Source organism: Acanthopagrus latus, chromosome 11, assembly GCF_904848185.1.
Source record: "Acanthopagrus latus isolate v.2019 chromosome 11, fAcaLat1.1, whole genome shotgun sequence".
Lineage (NCBI taxonomy): Eukaryota > Metazoa > Chordata > Actinopteri > Spariformes > Sparidae > Acanthopagrus > Acanthopagrus latus.
Window position 1 is genome coordinate 11,956,069 of NC_051049.1, and position 12,225 is coordinate 11,968,293.

A 12,225-nucleotide genomic window follows, 5' to 3' on the forward strand; every position below is an offset into this window, starting at 1 on the left:
ATCAACTAAAGTGTAATTGGCTGTAAATGTATAATTTATCAATGAAGTGTTAGTACAAAACAAAATATATGTGACGTTTGTTTGCCAAAAAGCCCTTCACAGAAAACGATGTGTACATTATCTTGTCCTACATACTGCTCCTTATGTTTGGGGTCAGTAAGACCCAGAGAGATGAAACTCCCTGCGTGGATGTTTGGAAGAAATAACAGAAAGAGAGAGATCCATAGAGACTTTTCTGTGATTTGTTTTTTTCAACCACGCACTCCCTCAGACAAAAGAAATTGCTCAGTAGTCGACTTCTGAAACATTAAAGTAAAAAAAAAGAAAAAAAGAAAATGTTTACAGACATTCTCTGAGAGTCTTTACATATAAAGTTAATAAATAATGTTAGGAATGTTTTTTAACCTGCTAGGCGGGACAGATTCTTCAGGAGCCCAAAATGAACATTAAGCTTAAAAAAGTTCTCATTCTAGTCACATCTGTCGAGGACCTCCGCAGTAAATACAAGCCGAGTATAAATCAATGAATGGTAAACAAATGATTGTTAAAACAGCTTTTGTTAAATGCATTACAACAATGCCACAGTTGCATAATTCTCCAGGAACCCGTTTTGCCACCATGATCCCTGACCTACTTCTCACCTGTCATATTTAATAATTAAGTAATTATAGATGGTGCTGTGTACCGCAGCAGCTTCAGACGTACAGCAACGCAGCGGCAGACCTAGTTCCTAAGCATGTTGACAGATGAGGCATTTGTTTTTGTCTGGTCCGCATCACTCAAAACATTTACCCAGTCAGCCATGCAATGTGGAAAATGAAAACATGCGACTGTTACACTCACACACACACAGATTTACATCTTCCCCAACGTCTGTGGTCATATCAGGTATCCTACAGATGGTGAGTAGGAGTGATAAAGACTTTAATGTCTGACAAAAAAAAGCGTTCATCTCTTCATGATAAAATGCTCGCTAGGCGCTGTAGGCATCATGCGTTCTCTGACCTTTGACCTCTCCGTCAGAGCTTCATCGTCGAGGCCAAAATAAAAAAAATGGGGGGAAAAAAAAGCTTCTGGGAAATTTTTTCCTACTTGAAAAATGTAACAGAGAGCGGTTGTCTCACATGCTGCTTGAGTGAACTCTCTGCTCTGCAGCCTGCAACGCTCGAGATGTGTTATCTGATAAAGAAAAAAAAAATAAAAGCATTCATCTCCACCAGGTGGAACAGGACACATCTCGATGGAGGCACGCTAACTCCTTTATCCCTCTGAGATGGAGCGATACGGATGCAGACTCATGCTGGTGCAGGTTACTGTTATCCCATCAGGACACAAAATAACCTTTTTTTTCTGTGTGTGTGTGTGTGTGTGGCGGCTGGGATGGGTGGGATTGCGTGAGCGGCGGGGTTGAATGAATCAGTAAAAAACAGAAACTTCTGTCACTCCTGTCGCTCTGATCCTTGTGAGGTATCTGTGTTACCTTGTATAGTGTCCCCCCCTGTCGCTGTTTGGACGTGGGCTGCTTTTTTTCTGTTTTGTCATGCAGCTGAAGAGGCACAGACACTACAAAGGCCAAAGAGCAGTGGTGGAAAGTAATTAAGTACATTTAGTCAAGCACAGGTAATCCCTTGTACTAAGATGACATTGGTTTTCCCTCCTCATTGTTTTGTTTCAAGCAGACCGTGTATTTATACACAGAATGTTTGAAAAATCTAACAATATTTTCCCTTTATTTTCCTCCTTTTTGAGATCCAACAACCCAATATGAAGCAGAGTATTATTAGTGGTAGCTCAGCTCCCACCTAGGTTACGACCATGAAGCAGTGTTATTACACTAGTTGAGGAAATATGGTTGTTTAGTTTGTGGTCATAAATCCTGGAAATCAGAGAGTATCTTTGCACTTCTGCTTACCTCGTCTTGAAGTCAATGGATTCTTGAATGAGATTCCAGTTCGATGCCTGAAATAAGGCAGAAGAGAGACTTGTCAGTTCACCGGTCTGTCTTTATAGGCCGACTTAAGCTACAAAGTATTCTAACTCTAACCTCACAACTTGTAGACAAACTAACAGATATATAATAATAATATATAAGTATATAGAAATTTTATGGGGGCCAAAAAAAGGGTCATATTTATGAGCAAACCTCAGAGGTCAGCTGAGCTGGCTGTGCATTTTTTTTTATTATAATTATTGATTTACTGTAAATGATCAGGACCAGGTGTAAAATACCAGGTAGAAGCACACTATGCCTATGTGACTCCTGAAGGGAGGGGGGTGGCACTCATAAACAACTGTTTCGGGGTGGCTGTGGTTCCTCCGACCACCCTTGGGGGCCCCCTGGGCAGTACAAAATCGTGGGTGTCAGCGGGGTTCATCTTTGTATGCCTTCGAGTGGGTCGTAAAATCACTGCAAGGTTTTGGAAGCAGAAATGAAACGAAACCTTGAAAGTTAAAGTTATCTTTTTTCTTTCTGGTTTGCTTTTTTCCTCTTGTGGATTACAGAGTCATGCTTCCTCTTTGGGTCAATTAAAGTGATTCATACAAAATAAGGGGGTGAAAGAAGAAATAATCACAATTCAGTCAGTGAGTAAGGAGGGACAGCAAGTACACACTGACAGATTTCAAGGGATCATAATCATCGTCTGACTCAGTTTTCTATATGCTGATACCAATTTTTAAAAGAGTGGGCCAATACACACACATGTTGTTTCTTCAGTGATCCCTCAAATGTGGTAATCAAACACTGGATTATGTCACAGAGGCAGGATGTTTTACAGTTAAACAATAAATGTTACTGTCCAAAATGACATCACTTCTTCGTCATCGTCATGTCAGATCAGTTCCTTTTACTTATCGGTGCCGATCAGGCAACATTTAGGCCGATGCTGATATATTACTGTGATAGGCCAACGTCAATATATCGTCCAGTCAAGGAACCGCTGCACAAACAGATCTCTCAAGCTGTTTTAAACATCATTAAATATTAGCACACTAAAAGATTCAGTACTTTGTCTGCTATGCTGGTCAGAGTCAACATACCTGTCATGTTCATGGGTGTAATAACCGGTAGTGGAAAAGATTTTCTCTAGCCTTTTATAAAAAACACTTAATTACAACACAAGGCCCTGCACTCGAAGGTGTGAGCAGGCACAAGGACAGAAATATGAGCAACAAAACACACTCGAAGCAGCACAAGGAAATGTGCTCGCTCTGCAGAACAGCTGCTGAAAGTACCCAAGAGTTTTCTCTCTCTCTCTTTTTTTTTTTTTTTCCGATTCTGATGTGTTTTAGAATCCTGGCTGATTGTGGTTGAAGTGTTAGTCCCTAACAATTAAGTTTAATGACAACAAAATACATCATGTTCATCATCAGACGATCACACTTTTTTTTTTTTTTTTTTCAATGTGGAAAGTAGCCGATGACTGCAGGTGTCAGATAAACAAGCGGAGTGAGGAGTGCATTTCCCTCAGAAGTGTGTGTGTGTGTGTGTGTGTGTGTGTATGTGTAGCAGATCATTAGAACACCTGAAGTGCACCTCAAGAATTACAGTTATGTGAAATCACAATGCATTGTGTGTCATCTCTGAAGTTAAGTGTAGGCAAATCTCAATTAAAATCGCATCTTGGAAGAACACAACTGTGACAGACTTTATTTTTTTATCCCCCCCCCCCCCCCCCCCCCCCCCCACACACACACACACACACACACTCTCCTCTTCATCTTCCTCCTCCTCAAAGCCACACAACAAGCTTATTTCCAAAAAGGGGAGGCGCGGCCAGAGAAGACAGGGAAATATGAATTACGATCCGCCCCTCTGGAAACAGCTCGGGGCACACACACACACACACACACACACACACACATATACAGACTGAGAGAGCAATCCTGGAGGAGAAAGAAAGACAGAAACAAACAAACAGAAAGAAAAGGAAGAAGTTTGACTCTGGCACCGGGGGAGCCTCCTGGACGCAGACATGCGCTGGAAAAGTGAGGTCAAAGTGGAGTGCTGCGTCGTGAGCGAGGACGAGAGCGGATCGGTGCTGTCCAACGATGAGGTGAGGTTTTTTTCTTCTTCTTCTTTTTATCGTTGTTGTGACTGAGCGACGCCGGCGGGGTTTGAGGTGATTAAATTAAAGTGTGGGGTGTGTTGGGGGGGGGGGAATGGAGCCCTAAGCCTCTGTCATTAGAGCCGGTCCGGTCCACACGCTGACAGCTCGGTATTTTCACAATTTGAAGAAATGTCGCAGAAAATTACCCCTCCTTGAATTCCGCAATTAAAACTCAAGTAGTTAATGAGACCTCTTCACCTTTTCGCTTGGCCCGGTAAGACGTTTTGTGTGTGTGTGTGTGTGTGTGTGTGTGGTGAACTTAGCCTTTTTTAATTGCTGTTATTAAAAAAATCAAACCCCCTTTTCCAGGAGACCTCGCGCTGCTTCTTTGATTGACGCGTGAAATTGGCGTGGTGTGTGTATGTGTGTGTGTGTGTGTGTGTGTGTGTGTGGGGGTGGGTGTGTGGGGGGGGGGGGGTGTCTTAAACGCGCGCGGTGCAAGTCGCCGAATCCCCCCAAAATGCAGATCTCAAGCACATAATGCACATCGGATAAGTATTAGCTCAAGTGTTGTCTTGTTTTTGTAAGTAATGACTACCCTTCTCTTTTAAAATGTCATTTTCGGTAATCGTCGGGGGGGTTGTCATGGTGAAAAAAGTGAAAGGCATGATATTTATGGGACGGGAGCGAGGGGGCATTTAAGGCAGCTGCCGCGGGTCGGAGAGGAGGGGACGCACCGCCGCTGTCATGTGCGAGGATTGCAAAGGGGACGAGGAGCTGCTCGGCAAATGCTCTGAGGACAGGAGGGACATCATGGTAGGAAGGAAGATGAACCCTGATGTGTTGGCAGAGTGATCCAGATGAAGGTTTTTTTTTTTTTTTTTTTTTTAAGAAATAAAAGAATAATAATTGTGACTGTGCGTTTCAAAATCAAAGCAAATTCTCGAGGGCAAATACTTAAAACGACTGTTCCATCTGGCAAAAGACAAAAAGACAGAAAAAAGGATGCAGTTAATTAAAAAAAAAAACTTTTAACTTTTGACTTTTTTCCCCCTGTTTGAAACAATGGTAGTTAATGTCGAGGTTACTCGCCGCAAATACTTGAAGCTAATTGAGCAGAGAGCCGAAACCACCGGAGTGATTTGGTTTTCTTGAGTTTGGTGATGTAACAGGTGGGGGCTCACACGTGTAGTAGCAGTAGCAGTGGTAGCCAGCCGCTGCGGGCTGTGGAGGTTGGACGCGTCCCTGTGCGTAAAGTGCGCTCACCGCAGGTCTGATCCCTTCAGGGCGCGCCGGTGGAGGTTTTGGATGAGGACGCGTCGTCGCTGCAGGCGATGGCCCCGCTGTTGGGCAGAGCTGTGTGCGCCAGCTGCAACGAGGAAATCGTGGATAAATATTTATTAAAGGTAAAAACACCGACAGCTCTTTTATTGTCTTTCGTGCTTTTTTCCCTTTTTTTTATTTTGGATGATGGATATTGTTTTTCTTTGTTATTACGTCACTTTTTGATTCGTGGTTGTTTTAACAGCTCGCACTCCAAACCAGGCCTTATACCCTGAAAACCCTCTTGATTGACTTCCGCTCATTTCTCTGGTCCCCGCTGTAGGTTAACGACCTGTGCTGGCATGTGCGCTGTCTGTCGTGCAGCGTGTGTCAGACCTCACTCGGCAGCCACACGAGCTGCTACATCAAAGAAAAGGAGGTTTTCTGTAAACTGGATTACTTTCGGTACGTGCATCCAAGCGACCGTGTTGAAGAAGAGTGAGCCCAATAATAATTAGTAGTAATAATAAGAACATAATAATAATAGATGCTGGACTTTACTTTGGACTGGATTTTCCTGCCATATCTTACTGTAAATGTGTTTAATTCAAATGTATGATTTCAATTATTTACATTCACAATGGTTCACCACACCACAGCTCTCCATCGTCACACATTTCAGCATAAGTCAGTTAAAAAAAAAAAAAAATCAACTTCATGATTTCATTTCATTCGGGGCCCATCTCATCCCAAAAAGTTTTCTTGGAGTACTTCATTCTGCTTGGAATAAAACACGAAATTCACTGACTTTTAAAAGTAAATAATAATAATAATAATAATAATAATAATAATAATAATAATAATAATAATAATAATAAAAGAAGCTGATGTAAACAGATCTTTTAATGCCCATGTGTCTGATGTGCTCGCCTTCACCTGCAGAAGATTCGGCACCTGGTGCGCATGCTGCGGCCGGAACATCCACTCCACAGACTGGGTCCGCCGGGCGAAGGGCAACGTGTACCACCTGGCCTGCTTCGCCTGCTTCTCCTGCAAGCGGCAGCTGTCCACCGGGGAGGAGTTCGCTCTGGTGGAGGAGAAGGTGCTCTGCAAGGTCCACTACGACTGCATGCTGGACAACCTCAAGCGGGCCGTAGAGAAAGGTGAGGCAGCCGACCGGCCCGCTGTCTGCAGGGGCTTTTGACTCCAAAAATAGAGCGGGTACCGTTTTTTGTTTTGATTGTTTGTTTGTTTTTTTTTTACTTCAAGCCTCCTTGCAAGACTTTACTCCCGATTTGTTACATTTTGCCATTAAAAACACACAATAATTCCCTTATTTTCCAAAAACAAAACGAAAACCGAAAAATCAAGTATTTATCACAAATATTTATCAGAAATCACGAAGTTAGTATTGATATATTAAGATTATATTAATTAATTAAATGTACAAGTTTTCCAACATCATGTTAAGAATATTAATCTAGCTATCTGAAATTAAATTGAATTCATCCTATTTATTATTATTATCATTTTTTAAATGGCTTAAAATATGACCACTGCATGCTGCTCTTTTCATGGGTGTTACTGAGGGCTTCATGGTATGGTGCATTTTTACATCTCTCTCTCTCTCTCTTTTTTTTTTAAAGATATTCTGACTGTGATATGATTCACAGGTAGTGGGAATGATCATTTTTTGCATCACCATTTTCATTTTCACTGAAAACTATTAAAATCATGATGAGGTGACATTTGTTGGAGTCTGTGCCCAACACAAGTGCTGTGTTCATGAACAACACGTGCAGGCCGGTGCATCTCTGAAGCAGCACTTCATCATGATGCTGATGTGTTGTCACACATTTCACCTCTGAAATTGCAGCTTCTGCTATTTAGAAAGTGCACTCGGTCATATTTCACATATTACAAATAACTGTGTATCAGTTTTTCAAAGTAAGATTGGTTTCTGATCCTGTGCCAAATAACTCCTGGTCTTTTAATATGACGGTGTGCTGTTGTTGCAGGGAACAGTGTTAACATGGAGGGGGCTGTGCCGACTGAACAGGAGATTAACCAGCCAAAACCCTCCAAGAGAGCGCGGACCAGCTTCACTGCTGATCAGCTGCAGGTTAGCCTCCGTCATCACCTGTTACAGACAGACACACAGATACAATATACTGGATTCTTCCATTTTTCTTCTTTTGTACTAGAAAAAACAAAACAGTGGCCTCATCCTTGATACTATAATGAAACATTTTTGTAATGGAGATTTATGATCCTTTTTGTTCAGACAGAAAATGATATCATTTTAAAATCTCATCATGTGTGTAAGTTATTGTTAAATGTTGGATAAGTTACAACCTCATATGTAAAAGATCTGGCCAGGTTCTGTGTCTGTGGTGTGAAGAGTCTTCATAGATTAATTAAAACGCTTGATTTAAGGTCAAACTAAAATAACATGTTGATTTTTATAAACTAGAAACATGAGGCATTTTGTTTTTTTAAATCTTCATGATAATATTGGTAACTATAGTGTAGTAATATTATTAGTTATATTAGTTATATTATTAGTTATGTACATTGTTCAGGGTACATTGAAATTTCAAGTTCAGGCTTTCCAGGTAAAGCAGTAATATAAAGTGTGAACAGCATACAAAGCAAGACAGATCTAATGTTGCTTTAAGCCGACCTGTAAACCTGTGTGATATCAGACAGATATTTTTTTCTACCTCTGAATGTGCAGGTGATGCAGGCCCAGTTTGCTCAGGACAACAACCCAGATGCTCAAACGCTGCAGAAACTGGCGGAGCAGACGGGCCTCAGTCGAAGAGTCATACAGGTCAGTGGAGGATGAGGGCACGAGGGAAGATGGAGGGTGGTAAAATACAGATTCTACTGTACGGAGAGAAGCAAGAGACTCGAACAGTAACGAGGAACACTGGCTGGTGATCAGCTGGCAACGTGTAAGAACAAAACCCCATCAATTGCGTTATCAAATAATGTTTCTAAGTTACAATTTCAAATGAAGTGCACACACATTTTTGTGCATTTTAATGGTGTAGCTGGTCGCAGTAAATTTAGTTGAAGTACTTTGTGTTTTGCTGCACAGTTTAGTCCATAGCAGTGCATTGACATTTCAGAGGCTGATCAGATTTTTTTTTTTAAATTGCAGTGTTGTATAAAAGTAGCCAAAATCAGACTTGGGTATCAGTAACAACTGTGTTGAAATCTAACTTATCTGACATCAAATGGACTTGGTAATGGAAAAATACGATTTACGAGCCAGCCGCCTGCAGCGTTCTCTTCTGAATTTGTTTGTTTGTTACCCCCCAAAGCAATGTTATAAAAAGGTGTCTGTGGTTTAATGCAGGTCTGGTTCCAGAACTGCCGAGCACGCCACAAGAAGCACGTGAGCCCCAACCACAGTTCCAGCACCCCCATGACCTCGCTGCAGCCCAGCCGCCTGTCCCAGCACACCCCGACCCCCGAGGAGCTGCAGTACACGGCGTACGGGGGCCCGGAGGGATCCATGCTCTCTGCGCTGCACTCCTTCATAGACAGTGAGCACCACCAGCCTGTTCATTGGGTTTCATATTAACGGCACACTAGAAAAAAAAAGGTCAAATTTCTATTTTAACACGTGAAATCTTTTGTCTTATTTTCACTGTCTGTAAAGTGCACTAACGTCAAACGACATTTTGTCAAACTGAGACAAATGATGATACTAAAACTTAAACTGATGTCTTGATTCACATTTTCGTTCAATGTGTTTTTTTAAGTGTACTGACTCGGTCGCTCTCTGTATGTGTTCACAGTCCACTCCCCTCCGTCCATGTTTCAACCGCTGCTGCCCGCCCACGCCATGACCTCCCTGCCTGTGTCTCACGCCTGAGCTGCTCAAACACACACGAACACACACACACACACACACACACACACACACAGCAGCATCAGATTTCTCCAGCAGCGGCCCGCTTATAGCAGTATTCCGATCTTCATGGTAATTATAATTTCGTTTTAAGTGGACCATAAAACTTTTTCTTTTACACATTGACACCCTTTAAAAAAAAACACCGTCGAGCATATTTACAGTCCTGAGTGTACTGTATAATGTGGAACTGGAACAGTTTGTGACATATGACATCATAGATTTATATTTGTTTGTGTAGTTGGTGACACAGTTTGACCGTGCTCCTCTAAAGTGAACCCCACCACGACCCCAAAATGTCGACTCATGATGAAGGTGAACTTGAAATTGTTTGTGTTTTGAATTTTTTGCAATTTAATTTATTTATTGTATGTGAAGTCTGTTTTGAAAATAAATGTCTACTTTCACAAACCCCCCCCGAGGTGAATGAATGACAGGAGATATTTCACGTGACAGTGTGTTCAGACCTCAGGCAGGGAAAAAAAAAAGTGCATAGTAGATAAACAATTTATTCATAAAAATAGAAGTAACAAAACACATCTATATTTGACTGAACATACACACAATATATTCTGTTAAAAAAACATGCAAGTTTTACTGCATAAATAAATATATGACAGAGGCATTTCTGCACAAATAAAGCAACAATAAATAAAACTGTCTCGAGTATTGACAGGTAAGAGGACTGAGTTTGACTTTTAAGAGTTTGCGGTGAGAAAACTGATATTCAAGTTTAACTTGTGTCTACTTGTTGACTGCGGTTGACCAAAAGAATCTAATTTCCAGACATGGGAGGGAGGAGGAGGCATATAAAAATGTTCTTACTGTTTTTACTTCACTTATCAGATCTCAGGTATTCACCCTCATGGGAATGAACCTGAGCCGCATGCACACAAAGATACAAAATACAACAGGGAGTGTAGAAGTTACCTAGTATATAAAAAAAGGAACAACAACATGCTGAATGCGTATAATGCCACACTGAGGGCTACATGCATCAGTTCTCCCCTTGTCAGACACACAGGCTGAGTTGTGTTGCTTTTATGGAAACGCTTACGCTGTACGTGTTCGAGCCTGCTCAGCTCAAACGGGGGGCAGAAGGTGTGTGAGTCTGGCAGCGCTGTCACTCTGCGGCACCGTGAGGGCGGCTTCTCAGGTTTGACAAACGCAGTACAAAGACCCACAAGAATGAGTCACATCTCAAAGATCTAAAGGTGAGCATCATCCCAACTGATGCATGACAACATCACGGAAAATGACAAGAGATTTGAAGTCAAGGACGCAGTGTGTGAGACTGCCAACAGCTGCATCACCCAGTCACCTGATCGACAACCTGGTGACGCCTGAACTTGGCTCAACAGTCGTGCAAACAATCAGTCAAACTGGCATGACATCACTCATATCACAAAAAGGATTTGTGCTTTGTCTGATGCCAAAGATGAGATTATACTCACAACCAATCCAAAGTAGATGTTAATTTTAAAAAATATCATAAAATCTGTCTGATTAATGAACAGTTCTTTTTTAAAACTGCCTCAATAAATCAATAATAGTGTACAGGACCAGCTCCACCTTGGATCAACGAGAGGACCAATAGTGACAAAAACACAATTTAAAATGAGGTTCATGACACCAACAAGTGCAACAAGTGACGTTGGCCTCTTCAGAATTAAGGTGAAGTGCCATCTTTCACAGAGTTTAATCGCAGTTTAGACAACACAAGAACATTTTAAAGTAATCACAGAAACATCTCTAATCTCTCCAGAGACTTCTGTTTGAGACTCTTCAACTTTTTGACAATTCTGGACATTTTCTCAGCTGTGAAAGCCTCATTTTACAGCTCTACAGATTACTCTTGGGGGAATATAACTTTTAGAGCAGCTGTGAGTGACACCCATGTATGCACATCAACAGCACATTAGACAGCAAAGCAACAGGGACGGGGTCTGTGTTTTTTGGTGGTTGGACACTGACAATAAACAGACAACTTTATCATTAACACAGAGCATCCTTTTACTTCACCTTTATCCCTACACTTGACATACAAAAATCTCCATCTCTGGCTGCGGACTATCCCTTTGAGTCTTTTGAAAAAAATAACAGACATACATCTTCAAATGTAAACTATATAGCTGCAAGATGAAATCAAACACTTAATGTGACTATGCTAAAGGCAAAACGGCACGTGAAGCTTTGAACTCCCGTGCCAACTTGTCCTTGAAAGTTAAATAAGAAAACAGTAGACACTGACTGGCAGACATGTTTCTCAATGTGAGACAATGTGAGGTTAAAAACTGTGATGACACAATACACAGATGAGCTAGCATTCGACCATTTCATGGCAAAAATAAAAAGAGTCCAATGAGCAGTGCATTCACACCTCATCGTCAGTACATAGAAGGTGTTTGGTGACTAATGGCACCACCAAGTGGTGAACACTGGTAACTACAAGAGCTTAACAGCAAAAAAGGCTCATGTTTACCACAGTCTCAAAAAAGAAAGAAATCACTTGTTCCCATAGAAACTTACTGTGTCATGTAGTATGACTGTGGCTATAAAACATGACAACAAATGATATTATTAAAACTATTTACAAGAACTTGGTGTGACCTTGTACACCATCAAAAATAACCCCTTTTCTTTTTTAAACAAACTGACCTTTAAGGTTAACAAGTTAAATCTTAAAAAACTGTCACTTATTCGTGTTGATTATCTACAGTGTGTCCATTATAGTGTACAGCTGCAACCTGTGCACACTTTAATTTTATTTGACAAAATGCTTACTGCCTCATGGGCTTGTACCAAGCTTTGGTAAATGAACTTCAGTCTTTGTCTGTCCCCCACCTTTCATCTTATCTGCGTTCTCTGCGCGTTTTCTGGACATTGGTCTTGTTCAGGAGTTTCCGCAAGCATCTCTTCATGTAGAAGGGCCGTTCAGGAGAGCCGTCGTTCACCTCCAAATCCCACACTAGGAGGCAGCAGTAGCAAGAT

General features: G+C 41.4%; 2 protein-coding genes across 8 annotated transcripts in view; one reads left to right on the plus strand and one right to left on the minus strand.

Moving 5' to 3' along the window:
• The first annotated feature begins 3,711 nt into the window (after window positions 1-3,711).
• Window positions 3,712-9,649, plus strand: LOC119028023 (LIM/homeobox protein Lhx8). Of its 7 annotated transcripts, XM_037113494.1 has the most exons (9): window positions 3,717-4,060; window positions 4,778-4,865; window positions 5,336-5,455; window positions 5,656-5,777; window positions 6,255-6,475; window positions 7,331-7,434; window positions 8,050-8,145; window positions 8,677-8,866; window positions 9,122-9,649. In XM_037113494.1, the coding sequence occupies exons 1-9, from the start codon at window positions 3,975-3,977 to the stop codon at window positions 9,196-9,198; spliced, it is 1,104 nt and encodes a 367-aa protein (XP_036969389.1). In that variant the 5' UTR covers window positions 3,717-3,974; the 3' UTR covers window positions 9,199-9,649. The 7 variants fall into 7 exon arrangements, with proteins under 7 accessions (XP_036969387.1, XP_036969383.1, XP_036969389.1 ...); XM_037113492.1 differs by lacking the exon at window positions 4,778-4,865 and having other exon boundaries at window positions 3,712-4,055; window positions 5,656-5,810; window positions 8,677-8,925; XM_037113488.1 differs by lacking the exon at window positions 4,778-4,865 and having other exon boundaries at window positions 3,716-4,055; window positions 5,656-5,810.
• An 80-nt stretch (window positions 9,650-9,729) lies between these two features.
• The window catches only part of slc44a5b (solute carrier family 44 member 5b), a 34,924-nt gene continuing 32,428 nt past the window's right edge, over window positions 9,730-12,225 (minus strand). Inside the window, exon 22 of the mRNA XM_037113484.1 lies at window positions 9,730-12,202. Within this exon, the coding sequence (XP_036969379.1) occupies window positions 12,087-12,202 (116 nt within the window). The 3' untranslated portion in view covers window positions 9,730-12,086. The remainder of the gene's footprint in view (window positions 12,203-12,225) is intronic.

Coding starts and splice junctions, on each gene's coding strand:
- LOC119028023 (XM_037113494.1), top strand. CDS start 3,975: ATGCGCTGGAAAAGTGAGGTCAAAGTGGAGTGCTGCGTCGTGAGCGAG. Junction 4,061..4,777: donor CTGTCCAACGATGAGGTGAG/GTTTTTTTCTTC, acceptor GTCGGAGAGGAG/GGGACGCACCGCCGCTGTCA. Junction 8,146..8,676: donor TCAGTCGAAGAGTCATACAG/GTCAGTGGAGGA, acceptor GGTTTAATGCAG/GTCTGGTTCCAGAACTGCCG.